The sequence below is a fragment of the Gouania willdenowi genome, chromosome 12 (assembly GCF_900634775.1).
Source record: "Gouania willdenowi chromosome 12, fGouWil2.1, whole genome shotgun sequence".
Lineage (NCBI taxonomy): Eukaryota > Metazoa > Chordata > Actinopteri > Blenniiformes > Gobiesocidae > Gouania > Gouania willdenowi.
Genome location: NC_041055.1, coordinates 5,117,579 through 5,137,951, shown reverse-complemented (window position 1 = coordinate 5,137,951; position 20,373 = coordinate 5,117,579). Strand labels below are relative to the sequence as shown.

The following is a 20,373-nucleotide window of genomic DNA, read 5'->3' as shown; positions in this document are numbered from 1 at the left end:
GGACAGCTTATCTTCTTTTAAATTGTCATTCCTGCTCATGTGAACATGTACAGAATAAATGTACGTACTCAAGTTAAGGCATTTTATAAATATATAAAATAAAATAGAAAAACACACGTATATACATACAAGTATCACAGCAGCAGAAGATTGGCAGTTCAAGTACTTTGTGTCATTTTAAAGATTAATTTCTACACTATCTTCTATGACAAGTTTTCGTGCATTGACTAAAACATGTAATATGTATTGTATATATAACATATAGAATATATTCACTATCATAACATTCGGTTTCTAAGCCGTTTCTAGCTATAGGCAGACTTTGCCATTGATTAGGGCCCAATGAGCCACTAGGGGCCCCTAAACTGAGGCTTCAGCATCTGTCTTTATCCTATTATGCTTAAAAATTATATGTAGGATAAAATAATACTATAATATGCTATAAAAAGCTGTGGCTTGTGTTTTTGAGGCCAGAATAATTAAAAATGAAAGGTTGTCAACTTGTATTCCAAATGTAGCTACTGCAATATAAATACAAATGCAACAACTTTTGGATTAGTGCTGATGAAAATATGCATTTCCTTCAACCAGAAGCAATAAAACCAGTCCAAAATAAAGCCAGGTTTATTATGGCAACATGCGTCAAATCATTACATCCAGTCTGACCCATGGCATCAATTATGTGAATGATTGTGAGTAAAAATCACAGGAAAAACTTTGACTATCAGGTCAAACAGATATACTGTATATGAATAAATTATGAATTTGTGAATAATATTGTTAGAAAACGCACATGTTTCTTGAAGAAAAAGTGAAAGCTCTTATCGCTGGCTTTGTAAATGTATGAAATGTGTTTAAAAAATGACATTAAAGAAAGAATTTCCTAATTCTTGGCTTTAAATTTGCTTCTGTCAATTGAAAATGTGTGTGTAATAGTAGTTTCTGTCAGGTTCCCAAACACAAAACTAAGGAACGCACTTTGTCCCGTACTTCCCTGAAAATCAAAATAAACAGTTCAATCAGTGGGATTATAAAATAGTTTGTATACATTTATACAGATGTTTGTGTTTCCCACCCAATGTTTTGCCGCCACATTTTAAAAAGGCAGAATAGATCCTGCAATAAGTCAGGAGCTAATGGGGCTGTTGTAAATTTATATTACAACAGAAGCTCTCAACATGTGGGTCGGGACCAAAAATTGGGTCGCACACCTATTTTCAGTGGGTTAGGTAAGATTTTCTCCTTATTTCTTTATTTTTTATAGGAAACACCAACCTGGGTTATCAAATAACCTGCTACCTTTAAGAATCAATACAATGTAGAAGGGATTACAAGCAGAAAACCATGGTGTTTGTTCACCTGTGCACAGGATTGAATTTCATGCTCATTACAGTGGTTAGCTTTAGCATTAGCACAGTTAGTGCTAATGGTTTTCTGTGAGATGTTTACTTACAATACGCAAAAGGGTCGTCATTTAAACCGGATTAACCAGTTACACCCGTTTCTTTTCACACACACACACACACACACTGAGGGGAAATACATTCCCTCTTTACTGTACATTTGTTGGGTTTAAGAACATTAAAACTAACTGAATTTACAGTAAGTGTGATTTTTGAGCAATTTGTGTGTTCGTTCTGAAGGCCGAACAAAATTACTGAGAGCAAACAAACAAAACAACAAATTATAATGAAGAAAAATACCCAAAAAGACAACTAAAATACACATAATGACAACATAAACAGACAAAAATACACCAAAACCACAAAAGACGACTACAAAAATAAACAAAATGACTTCAAAAACACACTAAACAACAAAAACAAAGAAAATGAGAGAGAAACATACTGAAGTAATACGTAATTTATCGGCAAACACAAAGTAAGGCAATAAACCAGCACCCAAAGACATTTTTAAAATTCCCACTTTGATTACAGGAAATAAATCAGTTTAAACCTGAGATAAAACAGACTGGTGTTGACATATCTACAACTGAATTAGTTGGTCATTTACACACAATGATTCACATTTTCTGTCATTTTTGCTTTCTCCTGCGGGCCACATTGGCGTCTCCAAAGGGCCGGATTTGGCCCCCGGACCATGAGTTTGACACAGGCGTTACAGCTTCAAAAATTAAAGTTGACTGATGTTGAATACACACACATTTCAGATAATAAAATCACAACATGCGGTTTAAAGATATAACAATTATAACATATTGGAATGTTCCAGGGTCACATACATAGAGCTGACTAGATGAACGGTCTTAATTACATTTTGATTTAAAGCAGTAGAACATATTCTTACATACACTATAGGTGTGTCTTTGTAAACTAAAAGACCCTTTTATAGGCAAATAAATAACACATATTATGTTCACATTCAGACTTTTCTTATACATATAATATATATTGAATTCTATTTGAATATGGAAGTTTAAATATACAATATATTCAAATTTCCAGATACATCAAACTTTTCTTATATATATTCAAACTTATCAAAACATATATATATATATATATATTTTTTTTTTTTTTTTTTTTTTTCCAGAATGATATACAGTGCAACGGTGCAATACAGTGGCATTTTAAATACAATTATATTGCTTAATTATTATTTTAAAAAGGACTTTGTTGTTCATAACCCAATTTCACAAATGACATAAAGGTCTTACGTGTTTTATCCAGAAAATAAATAAAGTAAGATTTAAAAAAAAATAATAATAAATATTAAAATCTACATTAAATCTATTTAATGTATTTGTTTTTTTTTTTTACTAAAAATCTAATATACTCCACAAGATCAGAATCCTAAACCTCTTTAGCACAAAATACACTCTTGGTCCAAAAGTGACATTTCTCTCCCAGTAACGCACTGGTAGGTTTAGGGTGAAACTGTTCCTCACCTGGAGCCTGGAGGCCACGCCCACATACCTGCAGAAACCCGGAAGTTTCAATATCTGGATTTTTTTTTTGCTCACACACCTGTTTACCTCATCACTGGAAGTCTGTTTTCTCGATATTTCTCATTTCTGGGTTGATTCTGTTGACTTTAAGTGGACTGTGGTGCGGTTTAAAGAGGACAAGGACCAAGTTTCACCTGGTAAGTCGGACTAGTTTCGCCTTGAAGCTCGACCTGTTTTTTTAACGGTTGTGTTGCGTTCACGGACATGTCAGAGCTGCGACGCTTAGCCTTAAAAAAGGACCTAATTCTTGACAAAAAAAGGCACATGTGTGCTATTTACAGCTTAATTGTGTCGTAAGACCTTATTTGTGAATTTAATGTACACTTTTAAGTGATACGTGAACGTAAATTCACGCTTTGTTCGGACATGAAGACAGGAATGCGTCGATCCGTCGTGTTTTTTTGTTTTTTTTCGCCAACCTAATGTTTTACAAAGAATAATGGTATTATTGCCAACAACCAAACAACACCACACAAAGAAGATAGGTTTACTTATTATTATTATTATCATTATTATTATTATTATTATACAGCAGACATGTGCAACTTTTATTACAGCTAGGGCCACAAAAATGATTAAAAATCGGAGGGCCACAGATTACAATACGTTACCAACCAGAACATTAATAGAGGAGAGAACCATGGGTTTTGTGTATTTTTGAGTCTGACTGTATTCAATGTATTATTTTTTATTTTATTTTTAGATATTTTGTGTATTTGTTGTTTTGTAAGTTTGGACAAATTTTGTATATATTTTTTCTGTTATTTTGTTTTTATTTATTTGGAGTCATTTTGTGTATTTTTAATTTCGTTCTGTTTGTCAGGAATTACTTTGTATAGTTTTCTGTCATTTTATGCATATCGTTATTTATTTGTGTGTGTGTGTGTAATTTCTATTCATTTCACTTGATTGTCTTTTAGTGTGTCTGGAGTCGTCGTGTTTAATTTTGTTTTAATTTTATCTGCTTTTGTTGTTTTTGTGTTTTTTTGATGTCATTTAACATATTTTGGGATTCATTTTGTGTATTGTTTTTTCGTGCAGGGTTTTTTTTTGTGTTTGTTTTTTTTTTTTACCTTTAAGTAATTTTTTCTATCTTTTGTGCATTTTGTTGTAATTTATTGTGGGGTATACTTTTAGCTGTTTTGCATGTTTTTTTTTTCTTCTTTGTGCATTTCTGTTGTCATTTTGTGTATTTTTGATGTCATTTTGCATGATTTGGGATTCATTTTGTGTATTGTTGTGTTTTTTGCGAGTATACCGAGTAGTTTTGTTTGTTTGGAGTTATTTTGTAAGTTTTTCTGTCATTTTGTGCATTTTGTTGTATTTTTTATGGGGAATATCTTTTAAACAGCTATTTTGTGGGTATTTTCTGTCATTTGTGCATTTTTGTTCTCATTTTTTGTCTTTTGTGAGTTATTTTGAGTGTTTGTTTTGGGGGCCGCACAAAAATAGACCAAGGGCCACATGTGGTCCCTGGGCCACCACTTGCCAATATCTGTCATGCTATGTATTATACACAGCATCACTGTAAAGTTGAAATATAGCTCAAAAGTTACGCCACATTTGTGTTTAATCCGCCCACCAGGAGAGGTTTTTTCCTGGTGTTGTGTGTTTACTGGTGTCCAATTTATCTGATGACCAATTTCTGACTCGGACAAAGGAATTCTGTATTAATCTACACTATAGGTCCTAATTTTATTTTGATAAAGACTTATTTGTTCAAAGTTGTGCAGTTTGTGATGTGATCGTCCACTGAAATGCATTCCTTTTCTTCATGTCTGACCTTCAGTGACATACATAAGGTGGTCAAAACAATAGATGTATTGTTGTCCATTTGTGATCAATGGGGGTGTGCAATGCATTCCTTTGTTTGATGACCTGGGACATGCACTACTTTTATTCCCATACCATCTTCTGTACCCCTAAATTGAGATGTATAGAGTTTATTGTGTCAGTCGTAAGGTTTATTTATTTAAGTTTATTTTTTTTAATTATTATTATTTTATCCTGCAATGCCAACTGTGGCACATTTTTTCTTCTCCAACTCTAAATATTCATGATATAACATTTGTTTAAAAAAAAAAAAAAAACTGACTTTTTGAAATAAAGTGGTCAGAGGTGGAAATTTCCTGGTGAATTATGTAGCTGACAGTGCAGCTAGTGGGATAACCCAAAACCCGATGTTGCCATTTGATTGTCATTATGTTGATTTCTTTACTGATCCTACTGTACAATAGCAAAGTATCATTGCCTTATTTCTAGAATTTGTACATAACACTGTTAAAGTTGTAAAGGGGTGGAATTTTTCTCGTTAATTCCCACGGAAACTTAAGCTCAGGAACTTTGGAAATGTTCAAAAATCTAAACTTTTCATGGGAATTATTTATTTGAATTAATTGGAAAATTGTAGTAATTTTAAATAACTGTATTATATCCAAATATAATCATTGGTATCCATTAAAAACAATAATAAAAAATACGTAATATTTTAACTAGGGCTGCTAAATTCCTGGAATTTTCAACGTTCCTGCTCATTCCGGTCGCCAGAAATATTTCCCCTTAACAAACGTCCTTTGCTTCACGATGACGGCATTTCATCCACATTCTGTTAATGTGTAAATTTAGGTCCCTATAAAATCCGCGTTGACGGAATCACAGAATCGACCAATGAAAACGGTTAAACGCGGAAATAAACAGAATAGGCATGAAACGCCATCACCGTGGGGCAAGGAAAGTTTTTTTTATGGGGAAATGTTCCGGGGACCGCTTATTAGTAGCATCGCCCTCCTCCCTCCTCCTGTCCTGGTTGCATTAAACTCAGCCTAAATCACCACAAACACAGTCTAAAAACAACGCAAATCATCACTGACTCCTAAATACAGAGCCTCCAGTGCCCATCGAACTTTGCTGTGTCTATAAAGCTCTGCCTGTTTTTCGTGTAGCGCAGTGGTGCACCGTGAAAACGTGATCGGCTTTAATCATTTTCCCCTGCTCAGTGTTTGAACTGTTATGTCTGGCTAACTAAGAATAACTCAGTCCGTTTTGTTTTTTAGTTCTTTTTATTCCAGCCTTTTGTTCGTGCCTAGGTACACATTCACAGTCAGCAAGCTACCTTAAGTACGACTGTTTCAGTGGGAACTTCTGGTTTACAAAATAAAAGTCCGTTGGAGCAATGTTATTAAAATGTTACATTCGAACAACAATTTAAATGAGGTTAATTAAAACTAAGTTGATCAAAACTTAATCAGATTCAGTAAATTATTGATCCCTGAGAGGAAATTGAGTGACATTAATGCAGTTCTCATGCATCTTTATATGACATAAATAGTTAAAAAGGAGCAGTCAGAATAATCCATGTCACTACAACTTATATCTACTCTTTAATTCTATCTTACTTTATTTTTGACATACATTTTTGTTTAATTAGGAGGTTTTTTTTAAAATTTAGTATTATGGACTTGGACTTGATTTATATAGCGCTTTATCACCACACTGAAGTAGTCTCAAAGCGCTTTACATATCAGCTCATTCACCCAATCACTCTCACATTCACACACCAGTGGGACAGGACTGCCATGCAAGGCGCTAGTCGACCACTGGGAGAAACTTAGGGTTCAGTGTCTTGCCCAAGGACACTTCGACACATAGTCTGGTACTGGGATCGAACCTCCAACCTCGATCAGAAGACGACCCTCTACCACCTGAGCCAAGGTCGCCCACAAATTATTTATTTTGTTTCCTCATAGGAGTTAAAAACTAATATTTTCTTTAAAACATGATCAATATTTCTAAAAACAAAACAAAACAGAATTTAAAACATTAAAGTGGAAAACACAGAATTTGAGAAAAAATTAAATTAAATTTGGAAAAAAATTAAACAGATTTTATAGTGCCCTACATATTGGTTAGTGTAACCTGTCCACAAGCAGTAGGCCGCTTCTGATTTGTGAGCTTAGCGGAGGGGGGAGGGAGACGGCATGTATGTGTAAAATAGTTAACAGATCCTGTCAGTCAGGAGTGCTATAAAAACTGCAGCTTTGGGGATCACATGATCGCGTTGTCTGAAATTTTGATCAGAAAACAATAAATCGCTCAGCCTTACCAAGTCCCCCCTTTGTCTGACTACAACATTTCACTCAGAATGCTATGAAAAACAACTATAGAGCATAATAGAGGAATGATTAACCGTTGTTACACATTTTAAAGAATCCTATTTTGTAAGTAAGTGGAATGAAACAGTATTTAGTGCCTCCTAAATAGATTTATTTCTATAGTTTTTATAATTTCCTGTCATCTCCCACCTGGTGTGGGAACAAGACTGAGCCTGTTCTAATCAATGCCATTATTAGGATTATCATTTCTACTTAATAATACACATTGTAAAACCCCATATTTGAATGCTTTTGTTTGTTAATTTTCCACTTTCTCTCTCTTTCAATATCCGCTGTAGTGCCGTTGCATACCCCTTGGGGTACACATACCCCCATTTGAGAATCGCTGATCTAAAATATCAGCCTCATCTATTAAAAACAACTACCAATTCCAATAAATAATTCCCATGAAAAGTTTAGATTTTTTATAATTCCCAAATATTCCAAGCTTCCATTTATCAACCCTAAACACTGTTCAGTGCATATTTATCTTATAACCAAGTCCTATTAATTAATAACGCAACTCCAAGGCTTCCACAGGGATGCTTTTATTTGATCCGGATTGTGTAGTTAGCCTCGTTGGGTCACCCTGATCCAGATTAGATGTGCACAGGGCATGTTTATATAGATCTCCCCCCCCCCCCCAATCACAGATTTGTGAGTGGCATGTGTCGTTCCATCTGCCTCGCACATGCATTGCATATGGACGTTGCGTAATGGCCTGGGGCCTGAGCGCCGGCGCGTTCCCAACACGTGGGGAACTTGCGAGGGGCCGACACTCTCCAAAGTGCTTACGTAAAGGCATTAAGACGAGCGCCGCTCCACTAACAAACACAAAGATCCTCAAAGATCATTAAAAAGTGAAGACGTGCAGTGGCAGCAGAGAGTAAATCACCATTCATTATTTAAAAAGCGTCTTCTTCTCTGTTGCACTTTAGCGTTACCAGTCATTTCTCTTTGAAACGCTCATGCAGTGTAAATACTCTGCAGGTTGCCACATTGTATTCTTCCACTAACGACATTTGCAGGCCCAGACAAGCACGGCAGCGTCTTTTAGTTCCTCCACTCTGTATGACCTCCACCGCTAGTGAAAGGATCAGGAAAGAGCTGATGATTCTGTTCTGACATGAAAGCTTTAGCTGAAGACATGACTTTCATCTCATTTAAGAATATATATTAAATATATAAATCCATTCTGTAATCTGCTCAAATCCTCTGTGCATAGATTGTAAACTAATAGGCTAATTTATTTGTATGCTGCATTCCATACATAAGGCAATTCAAAGTGCTTGACATGATTAAAAAGTGCAACAGAAAACATTTAAGTTTAAAAGTCAATAAGAACATTAAAATCAGCAGTGAAAAACATTTAAAATCAACCGTAAAAACATTAAATCAACAATGACATAATTAAAAATCTTCCTCTGTCATACGCAGCAGAGAAAAAGAGTGCTTTTAACTTTGATTTAAAAATGTTCACATGTGATGCTGACTTCAGCTCTGCTGCAGTTTGTTCCACTTCTTTGCAGCGTAACAACTAAAAGCAGCATCACCATGTTTACTGTGAGCTCTGGGCTCCACTATTTGACCTGTGTCCATGGATCTGAGAGACCTGCTGGGTTCATACCTGACTAACATCTCACAGCATTATTATTACATGTTCAGAAGGAGGGTGTATCAGTATGTTATATATGATCATTGTAACGGTATAGAGCTCCAATTTTACGTTTCAAAATTTCCAGAATTACGTTTAAGTATTTACTAGTTTCTGTGTCACTTTAGCCTTTTGTGTTTTGTTTGCGTTTCATCAGCTTTCCCTAATCAGTTTCCCTAAAATCATCCCAAACATACTTAACACTGCTAATTAAGATAACTATAGTTTTGAATATTTTTTACAGTCACTAAAATCACTCCAAAATAGGCTCATTCCCAACCATTTCATACTGTAGCTGTAATATACACTTAATATCACAATAATAAAGAATTGTTCTCATCTAAAAACTAGGGGTGTCCCAGTCCGATAGAAAATGAATATCGGATTTTATCGGACTGCATCTAAAATCACTGATATAAGCTCTCCGATAAAATTTTCCGCTCCAGCACTTCTATCCATAGGTGACTGTGGTTCACACTCCAACAAAGTAACCTAATGTTACCGACTATTGTTCTCTGTTTGAGTAACATCACTTGATCAAGACTTTTCTAACATTCCACACTACAAAATAAGTCATAAAAGTATGTATGATTCATGCTGATATCATATCGGATCAGGATTGGTATCGGGACATTCCTTCCCAAAACTACCTAAAACCATTCCGACTATGTAAATCTCATCATATGAAACCTCTATAAATATATTGTTTAATGTTAGTGGCTGTGATGAATAGAACCCTTACCTTTTTCTAGTGTATTTGTGCTGAATGCAGACACTGAGATCACGCAAGATTTTGGACGAGATTTGATGAAGGGTTTAGTCCGTGTCATACTGCTATTTCTATTTCTGGAGGTGAACTCTGTCATTTAATGTCATATTTTACATTCATTGTTCATCCATTTACTGTGGAAAAATTGCATGTAAGTGCATGGTATTCTCGCAAAACATGAACGTATATTTATTTGTTGTTTCATGTCTAATGTGACAGTAATAATTTTAAAGTCTACTGCTAAGAAATGTCTCGGTTTCCTCTTCTGTCCAGTGGTCACGTGATCAGGTACGTCAGTCAAGTGATGTGTAATTGTGGAAAATGTGTTTCCACTGCACTTTTACAACACATTTCATTATTGAAAAGTTGAAAATTCCTTATCATGAATGTGAAAAAAAAAATTAAGCGTTATTTGAGTGTTTTTTTTTCCAAATTTCAGGTGTTTCCATCACCAGTTTTTATTGCACTATATACATTTTTCACATTTCCTACAATAATGGAAATGCAGCTTGTGAGTGACTTCTGTTTTTGTTGTCTGTAGTGAGGCTATAATACTGTCACACTATGTTTACATCCATTTAAACTTCTTGTTCAGTAACAATTTAAGGCTGTACAGAATGTTTTCTCAAAGTTTGCCAGAAAAACAATTCTGGAGTTCCAAGTATTGAATTAAAGCTATGGTCTGGATATAAATAATTTACTATTATTCTGTATCACGTACAAGAATATCAAATATCCATCACAGTCACTGGTGCGACGCGACCACTTAACGTGAATGTTTAGAATTTTCCCCCTGCTTCAAGATATGAAATATAAAGACAAAGCAACACATTTTATCTATTTCATGCATTTTGATATCTGAGTGTTGGATCACGTCATTACAAAATCACTTTACATCTTCAACAGAAGATTGAAACTAAGAAACCACTGAAGTTCTTTAAAAATCACCATTAAACCAAAGGGGTTTTGTCAAAAATTGTGACTTTCACCAGCTTTGATTGTGTTTTTGTGTTAAAAAAAAAACTCGCACACATATTTGGAACCAGTCTAGGTGGGATGATTACTCTCTGGATGAGATTATTGTAAAGGTGGAGGATTACGATAACACTGCTTACGTTGTGTATTTCCACCAGCTTAGTTTCTCAAAGTGCTTTGGTTGCGAACAAACCTCCCTTTCTGCTTTATACGTATCTTATCACTGTTGTTGTTTTTGCTGCTGGAATGCTTATAAATGAAATTGAGGATTAGTATTATTTAGTTGACTTTTATTTGGCTCACCTCTGTGGAAGCACCGAGGAATTTCTCTTTCAACAGCTCTCATCCTGAGCCGTAATCCAGAAGAGCTGCTGCTGCTGCTGCTGCTGCTGAAACACAAATCCTGCCCAGGGTTCACTTTGGCTGGCAACTCATCAAGAGACGGCAAAAGATTATTTTATTTATTTCAAACCTCCTCGAACGAGGCCGCCCGCAGTCATCTGGTGGTTCTGTAAAGTGATGCAGACATTTAATCTGAGAGGGAAACGCTGCATTAGAATCAGTTTGGATTGAGAGAAAGCTTCAGATTTTAAAGTGCTGCAAAGTGGAGACAAAGCCATGTGCAGTAGAAGAGGAGTGATTAGTGTGGTCGGCTTAAAATCCCAAGTACCCTAGTGTTTTTTTTTTAGATATTTGTCTTTGATGAACAAAAGCTTAATCAGAATCAGAAGTACTTTGTTTATCCCAGGGGGAAATTACTTGTGTTACAGCCACTCAGAAAAATATTACAAATAACAATGATAAACACTAAACAAGGAAAGAAAGAAAAACGTAGATAATTAAGTAAGACTGTTAATTAAATAAGGATTAAATACAAGTGAACACATTACAGTAGCAAAAAATAAAATATAATAGAGTAAGATAAATAAGAAATACAATGCAGATATTTACAACAATCAAAGCTGTGAGGTTACAGAAATGAATTGTACTGTTTGATCGCCACAGGCAGGAATGATTTCCTGTGGCGCTCTGTGGAGCACCATGGTGGGATTAGCCTGGTGCTGAAGGTGATCATCATGGAGTGGGTGGGACTCATTGACCAAAATGGCCTTCACCTTGGACAGGTTCCTCCTTTCTGTCACCACTGACAGAGAGTCCAGTTTAATCCCCACAACGTCACTGGTCTTATGGAAGAGTCTGTTGGTGTCTGCGACCCTCACCCTGGATTTTTACTGGATACGTATCTGCACTGAAACTGCTCCGCTGTGTAAATTCAGCACAATCTGCACTCCAGCAATTCCCGCCGCCTCCGGTTTAGCTGTTGCAGCAAAGACACAGGAGATCCTGCTAATTCACGTATAATCGCGCGATAGATATGTGTGATGATTCAACCATGGATAAATGCAATATTTATATGTGAAATATGATTTTGAAAGTGCTCGGATCAGGCCAACCATGGTATCAACAGAAAGGTCTGGTCCCCCCGAGTCCGAATAGGTGCTTGGTTTTTGGGTAGAGTCCGAATTGCGCCTGCTAGATCCAAAAAGCACCATTTTTGGGCCAAAAAAAGTGTAAATCTTTTTAAAAAATGTGGTGTCAGCGGACAGGTTTAATTCTTAATATGTGCAGAGGCTGTTTCCTATTCTTTTGAAATGCTGACATCAGATAAGGGGTAAAGGCAGTTTTTTTCAACCTTGGGGTTGTGAACACATGTGGGGTCGCCTGGAATTTAAATGGGGTCACCTGAAAAGTCTAGTAACTGACAATATTTTTTTTTACTACAAATTATTATTTTTTTCTCTTTTCAAAATTAAAACACAACACACAATCTTAAACAAATGCTTTGATATGGTTGAATTTGTCTTTACATTTGTTCAATTGCTTACCAAATTATGTCTTGATAAGATACCTTAATAATTCCAAAAGAGAAATTCTGAGGATTTGCTGATTTTTTACAAACCTAATGACAGAATCTGGCTCCTGATTGGGAGCAGATTTGTTTTCCCTGTATTTTTAAACACATTGACTATGATTGGTCTGTGTATCTCCAATGGGGAGAGAGCAGGGGTGGGGCTCTACACGCCTCACAGTGCACTGCGCACAATCAAAAGGGAGAGACATACGAGAGCGTTAGAGACTCCACATGTTCAGACACAAAAAACACTGTGGAAAGGTGAGGGAAATGAGTGAAAGAAAATTTTGGTCACAAAGTGCATGATTATGATCTACTTAAATAAATGAATTATACTTCTATAAAGTTATACTTATATTAAAATATACCAATAAAACAGATAGATAAAAACAATAATTGATATAATGTATGCTTTTTAAAAATAGTAATGTCTTTTTTTATTTATATGAAATTACAGTAAAGAGAAAAGGCAAAATAAAGAGCAATGGGTAAAGTGAGCAAGTTTTTATTAAAAAAAATAAACATGCAAAAGTTTATAATTAAGCCAAGCTGTTGTCTTGTGTTGTGTTGTTATGTTATTTGGTGTGAAACAGTGATTCTCAAACTTTTTTGGGTCAAATACCCCCTTTCTCTTATTTCTCAATCCAAGTATCTGACTGTAACTTTTTGCTTAGATTATTATGGAAAAAAAATAAAACTACTAGCATAATGATGCAATTCATTTCAACTTTATTTATCTAGTGCCAAATACAACAATAAGTCATCTTATATTACTTATCACATAATATAGTTGTGATGAAAAACCAAACATTTAATGGGCAAAAATTAGCAATGAATGAATAACACGTATTCAGTGCCTCCTGAACAGAATCATTTCTATAGTTTTTTAAGAAAATACAAGTCCATTTAACCTTAATAAAGTAATATACGCTGACAATACATTAAAACAGAAAACATGTGCTATTACTCTTAAAACCTTCATAAATTGTGTTACAAATGCACATTTTAACTATTTTTAGGTAGGTTTAATTTAATTTAAAACTAATAATACTGTATGTAACCCGTGACATTAATTCTGAGAATTTGTCATAGGTAAAGCCACTCATTTCTCCCTTCATTGAATTAATTCAAAATAGGTCACTCACAAAAAAATCTACTGGAACTAATGACAAAGCAGCAGCTTTGACCAAAATCATATTTTTCGTGCTTGTATTTGTTAAATGTCCACACTCTCCACTGGTGTAAAAGAACTGTAAACAAAATGTAGGGCATGAGATAAAATTTGAAGAATATCACAATTTTTTCTTATCACTTTTTATTCCTCAATCATACGTCATGTGTCTGATTCTCTCAGAATCCAATCCATCCTTAAACCTGAACTCTTGTGTTTTGGCTTTGGCTCTGGTGCGGAATAATCTCCCATTTGGGGGGTGTGAGGCTACCAAAGTGAAGCACATGTGGGTGAGTAAGCTTGGGAGGGCGGGGGGATTATGGGAGAGAGGGAGGAGAGCATACATGCTCTGTCAGGGCTTAGTACCACAATTATCCCAGTGGCAGCTGCAGCAGCGGTTGTGGTTGTTGTGGCTGTGGTGGAAGCCGCATTTTCATTAGTGTAATGTCCAGAGAAGATCCAGAATTATGTAAGAGTGGCGTGCTGTCATCCCCTCACTTTGATCCTCGCGCTGCTGGAAGCCAAAAGGACATCTGTGCGAGGACGAGTAGTAGCAGCGGCACTAGGGGGCTGGTTTCTCTGGATACAGGATATGGACGCTGAAGCAAGAATGGATGGAACTCTGACGGTGGAGATGAGTAGATTTTTGACGGCTTGAACTTTGAGCCTGGGTTTCAGAGTGAGTAGATGAGACGAGTTAGAAGATGAAGTTCAAGAAGTTCATCACGATCATGCAGGCTGCCGTGGGAATCGTTCCCCTGAACAAACGGGAGCTTCTTCCACCTGGCAGGAAGCTCTGGAGACCACCAGGGTGAGTTCAATCAGCAGTGTGTTCCTGCTGCCTCTGGCTATTTATACTACACCTTTCATGTCATGAAAACTGTTGCAACAGTGGATGGCATTGCGGTGATACTCAGTCAGAGGCAGCGACATCCCAGTCAGAATCCCAAATAAAGCCCCAACAGTGTGTGCGGCGCTAGCACATGGGCGAGTGTGTATGAGTGACAGCTTTGCATATGTGCAGAGGAGTCCAGCACAGGATCACTCAAAGCTTCAGTAAGAAATCTGAAACAATCAACACATCTCAAACATCTCTGATACAGATGTTTTCAGTTTGACGATATCAAAATGCCACACGTGGTCGATTAACACCCTTGATGTAACAAACCAGTGCAGCCCAGTGATGGCATGGTTTATACCAGTGGTGAATAATGTGTCGATCGTGATCTTCCAGTCAATCACGGAGGCGTTTTCTGTTGAGCGCGCTCTTGAGTCGCAATACTTCATAAATTAATGAGAACGGCACAGTCACGTATACTAGAAATATAACGAGCAATTCAGCTTCTGACCTCAATTTGAGCAGACGCTAGCAAACAAATCTGTTCATTTACAACCTTTAATAATAAGTAGAAGAATACCCTCCACCGCCCGGCCCATTAGGTGCATTAATAAGCAGCGTCGTCAGACAATCTACATGTGTGGAAGCCATTGAAGTTCTTCTAAAGAACAAAGTGAGCTACAAATACTGAAATGCTCTAAGTGCTACTGAATGTTTATTTTTATTGAGGTTACACTCACTGGCTCAATAACTCCCTAAGAAGTCTGAGTAGTCCACCACCATCATGGGTCTGTCAATTCCTCCATTTCCTACTTACTGGATCATTTGATTTTTAATGGTACGTTCACACCAAACGCGTTTCGGACGTCAAAATTGTGCCTCACGCGCGTTCTTGGACGCTTTATTAAATACAGACGCTTGTCACCAGTTTTGAAGATGCTCGGGACGTGCGTCAAGGGGAGGGGCTTCTCTGTTGCCAGTGGTGTACATACAATGGATGATATTGTGACGATCAGTTACGTTCATAATTCACCCAGTGACTGTGATATGGTGGAGAACATTGTGTTGAGAAGGCGATGTTTCCGGTTGGATGTATTTTGGTGTGACTCAGTGTGTGCACTGTGATGTTAGTGGGTTATAGAGAAGTGTGGTTGAATGGAGAATAAAGTTTGGAGTTCCTTGCTGACTCCCGTTCATCGGCTCTACATTATCCAGAAAGTGGCTTGGCTTTATTTTCGCCTTGGCGCTGTTTCTGGATTCACCAGAGTTGCACTTGGACGAGAGTCACTTTCAGCGCTACTTCTGAGGGAGTGTGGCCTAGTGGTTAAGGAGGCGCGGGACACACAGCAGGACCTCTGACGCTCCCTAGAAGCGCGTTCACCATATATTGTGAATGTAAACCTGCCGCTTTCGATGCGTTTGGTGTGAACGCGCCATAAGTGTTTTCCTTTGTTTAATTTGGCATTTGGTGTGTTTTCCTGATTTTACTTCTCTGTTGTGTGAACATCAACCTCTCAGAAAACTCACAAGATTTGGGTTAATACAGATGAGGCATTTGTGTGTTCTGATGATTGTATTTCAATCTAACAAAGTTTTTAAGTGAGAGGGTTTACAGGAGTGCTTCCTAACCCGGATCTTTTTCTCAACAAGCCACACTACAGAACTCACTCACACGTGCTGTCCCTTTGAGGAGAAAAAGCCAAAAGTAGCACATATTGTGTTTGTTAATAAATGTGCCTTTGTCTCATTTTTCATCAGCAAATTTAACCTGAATTGCCTGTCGGATCAGACTTTAATTTTAGAATATCAAGATTTGTAACGATTATCGCCATTTTTGAGAAAATATATTGAGATATGAGTTTTGGTATCACTCAGCCCTAGACTTACATGTTGATATTTTGCGTCTTGCTATATATATATATCTAGGAATTATTTTTGGTTATTATCACTTTGCCCTAGCTTCCAGTAGAAAAGCTGGTTTTGAAATTGTATTTTTAAGACCTGGTACATTTCTCTATTTTGCTGACTTTTTGTGGTTTGTGTGCGTTTACTCAGCACATACCAGTGCACAGCTTTCAGCTGTAAAGTAGCAGATAAACAATCTGATTCTGAGCTGGAAGTCCTAGTTATTTACTCTGTGAGAGTACAGTCGGTCCCAGTGCTTCTTGTTAAGTGTTTGATCCTCTGAAAATGTCGATAAGACCTGGAAGTTGTCGTGATTGCACAACTTTATCAAGTTAAAACAGTCTGCTCTCTGATTTGTATTCAGTATAAAAAAGGGGCACTCCCTCTCACATGCATGTGCCTGCTTTGTGGAAGTGTTGATGCATCAAATGTATTTTTAATAATGCACACGGCATAAATCACTCAAAGATCTGATGCTCTTGAACCTTGAGTTTGATCCTTTGTGCAGGGTCGACCTCTGACCTTCAGTCACTGATTGATCTGAACAGCCTGTTTGTGCCTTCACAGGGACCAGCCAGTGTCTGACCAGACCAGTACTGACCTGCTGAAGTGTGGCCGCAAGTTCTGCTGGTCCAGAGAAGCCCAGTATTTGTACCTGCGACGCCTTTCTTCACGCAGCCTGTCGGCTATCATGATGGTAAGCCTGGACCCAGTCGAGAGTCACTGATTTGCTTTTAAACACACCCCACAATATTTTATATTTCCCATGTTATCGAATTCTAGTCTGTATACCTGGATGCTTATGTAACCATCACTAATTTGGAGCAGGAATTAACTGGTCGTCCAGGACAAGTTTGGACTACATTCAGTGAAAAGTACATTTTAAGCTTTTATTGTTAGTTTTTCACACTCCGTACTATGCACTACCAACTCAATGAGTATATACTGCCTACTATATACTATAAGACTATGATGATGACCGTTACCAGTGAAGTATACTTTAAATTTTTCCAAGTTGCATTTTGAACCTACAACGATAAAAACCTGAAGCACACTGAGGCTAAATATCTTTGTTGATTCTCTTCTTTTGAAAGTTCTGAACATTTTAAATGAGAAAGTGACCTAGTAGAATATCAACATGTTCTCATTTCATCCATAAAACTTGCAGAAACACATTTAATGCCGACATTTTGGAGATTTTTGGAGACCTGCCATCATTGTGCTACTGACAAGACTATCGGGTAACTTTAAAACAAGAGCCATATTTACAAGAGGGTTAAAAACTAATGGAAGACAGGAAGATGCTTTTGTTTTGAAAAAGGGATGTTTGATTTTTAGCTTGAAGTCGATCCCAGGATGATTTTACGTTGCGCTCGCAATGCATCATAGAGCGTTTGAGTATGACTAATGTGCTCACCGAGCGAGCATACTTAAAAAATGTCCCTATATAGTGTGCATCTGCGTATTTCTCACATACTCAATTTTTCCATACTATCTACTGTGAACGCACTACATATTAATTTCAATGTCAGAGTGAGTATGAGTAGAACGTCAGTATAACATTTTGAACAGCCCAGATTAAAAACCTTCTCATTGGTTGCTTCCAGATTAATGGAACGAGCTCCCCTCCCACGTCATAATGGCAATTCCCACTTAACACCCACTTTGATTCCCTGGCTTTAAATCAGAAAGACAGTTGTATGGTCTCTGTATTTATTAATGATTTTATAAACAGCTTATTTCTGTTTAAAGTCCCGTCTTATTTGGGTTTATTGGTACCTAACACTTGTTTGCAAACTGTGTAAACACAGTACAAAGAATTTGGATTGAAATATATATAGTTTTAAAATAACTCATGATTCCTGGTTAAAGATCCAACCTTGATATGTGCTACACAGATACACATCGGACAGAAACAAAGGCCAGAATATAAAAAGCAGGTTTTAATGCTTAAGTGTTGTATTTAAAGCTGCTGGAGACGATAAATCACATTTTTTAAAACTCAATAATACCTATATCATTTATCCAAAAGTTGTTCTTATCCACTACGGATGCTAGTGTGATCCCCAAAAACACTGTCAAAGTAACATTTCTGGTGTTTTCGCAGATTGAAAGTTGTTGGAAAAATAATGTCAGTGGTTGTATTTTTTTCTCCCAAAAATAGTGACAAAATCAGAGTGACGTCAAGAGAAAAATGAAGTGTCAAAAAACGTTTCCACTTCGGCACAGTCTTTGCATTCTTCCACAGGACTTTAAGTTCCACAATACAATGCATCAAACGTTTTCAAAGTTCAAGTCACATGACCATTTCACAATAAACCAATCGTTTATGGTGCACTCATTAGGAAACTTGCAAGTTGCAATTTTAAACATTGTGACGAAATTCTCCTGTTTTTCTGGAGAATTACCTTAAATTTATTCATTCATGAAGTCCTATGCTTTGCATTTATCTGTGTTAAAGGCACACTGTATAACTTTAGGCCACTAGGGGCGCTAGACCGCAAGCACCCCTGGTTGCCACAAGTGCCCCAACATTGTCGCAAAAATCAACAGTCAGTCAGTAGGACCAGCCTCTCTTGTCTTTTTATTGTTTATGCAGACAGTAGTTGACCTGTAACTTTGGGATAAGGATTGGCTCTAAGGGATGGGTCGGTCGGGCTGGGTGCGAAGTGGGGCTGGGCTTGCGCCGCGGCTGGAGGAGCCGCCACCGCCCTCTTCTCCCCGCCGCCAGACCCCTTCGCTGAGGGTCGGCGGGGCGGACGGGGGAAGGGCGACAACGGAGGCGAGGCCAGGAACTTGGGGGAAGCGCCACCAACGCGGCGAGGCGGGCCGAGCACCGGGTCTCCGGAGGCGGGGAGAAGAGTGCGGCGGTGGCGGCTACTCCTCCAACCCATAGACTGTAACCGCGGCGCGGGCCCAGCCAATCCTTATCCCAAAGTTACAGATCTGATTTGCCAACTTCCCTTACTAAAGAATCCACGTTTAACTGAACTATCGCGGTGATTAGTGCACCATTAACCCAACACAAAACTACCATATTTTGCTCTTTTGGCTGTAAACAGAGGGTAACTCATTTCAGCTGCTCACATCAATGGCGTCACTTGGAAACTGTATATAGCTGAGCCTGTGGTCACGTGACTGCCGTAAAGTGAAACGTTCTCCAGGCATTCACCAGGTCACATGACCTGGCCAAAGACGGTCCATTTCTCCTAACTTATATGGGCGGTGTTTCAAGAGGGAAGCCCGGCTTGGAGCATTGATACTGTCAAGTGCTGTATATTGGCCTGAGGAATCATTTACATAACTCATATGGGTCAAATCTTTAGGTCACAAAGTTCATGGTGTGGCTTTAAAGAAACAGTTGTCTTCCCTATTTTTATTTACAAGGCAAATAAATTATAAAACTCCCACTGTAATTTGTATAGTTTGTATAGTTAAGGTTTTCCACACTGGTGTAGAAATGTTTGGTAAATGTAGATGATTTCCAAATCTTGCCAAGTTGTTCTATTCATCGAATAAAATATAAAATACAACATTGTTGGTAAATGTTCTCCCTCTTTGCCAGTTTTAATGCACGTGGTTTTCTTCAGATATTTTCTTATTGTTCATTGACTAGTGCGGCCCATTTGATATCAAAGTGAGATGTATTTGGCCTTTGAACTGAAATAGGTTTTAACCCCTTTGATGATGGCCTTATTTTACAGAGTAATGAATCCTGTACAAAGCACTAGCAGGTTTAAAGTGTACCGGTTCTAATTGCTGTTTGATTACAAGCTCTTTAAAGATATTGTGTATATTACAAAAGGTTTAGTCGGTTAACATTCTTCATAAATTCTTGTTAAGCCAGCTGCTTGTAAACAATGTGGCTCCTTCGTACCCATCAAATGTTGCAAAAGCTTGAGACCCGTCCAGAGTATCCCGAACTAAGTCCTGTCTGATATCGATATTTAATATTAATCTGATATTAGCAAAAAAAATCTGATTATATCAGCCGAAACAACCTTTCTGAATCCATGAGCTACTTCAAAGT

At 37.3% G+C, this 20,373-nt stretch overlaps 1 protein-coding gene across 2 annotated transcripts in view; it reads left to right on the top strand.

Annotated features, from left to right (window-relative positions):
- Positions 1 to 2,896: 2,896 nt before the first annotated feature.
- Positions 2,897 to 20,373, top strand: part of tjp2a (tight junction protein 2a (zona occludens 2)) — a 67,647-nt gene continuing 50,170 nt past the window's right edge. Inside the window, exons 1-2 of one of the 2 annotated variants that reach the window (XM_028462155.1) lie at positions 2,897 to 3,105; positions 16,911 to 17,040. In XM_028462155.1, the coding sequence (XP_028317956.1) occupies positions 17,035 to 17,040 (6 nt within the window). In that variant the 5' untranslated portion in view covers positions 2,897 to 3,105; positions 16,911 to 17,034. Of the gene's footprint in view, positions 3,106 to 14,005; positions 14,412 to 16,910; positions 17,041 to 20,373 lie in introns of those variants that run through there. The other variant, XM_028462157.1, reaches the window with a different exon arrangement.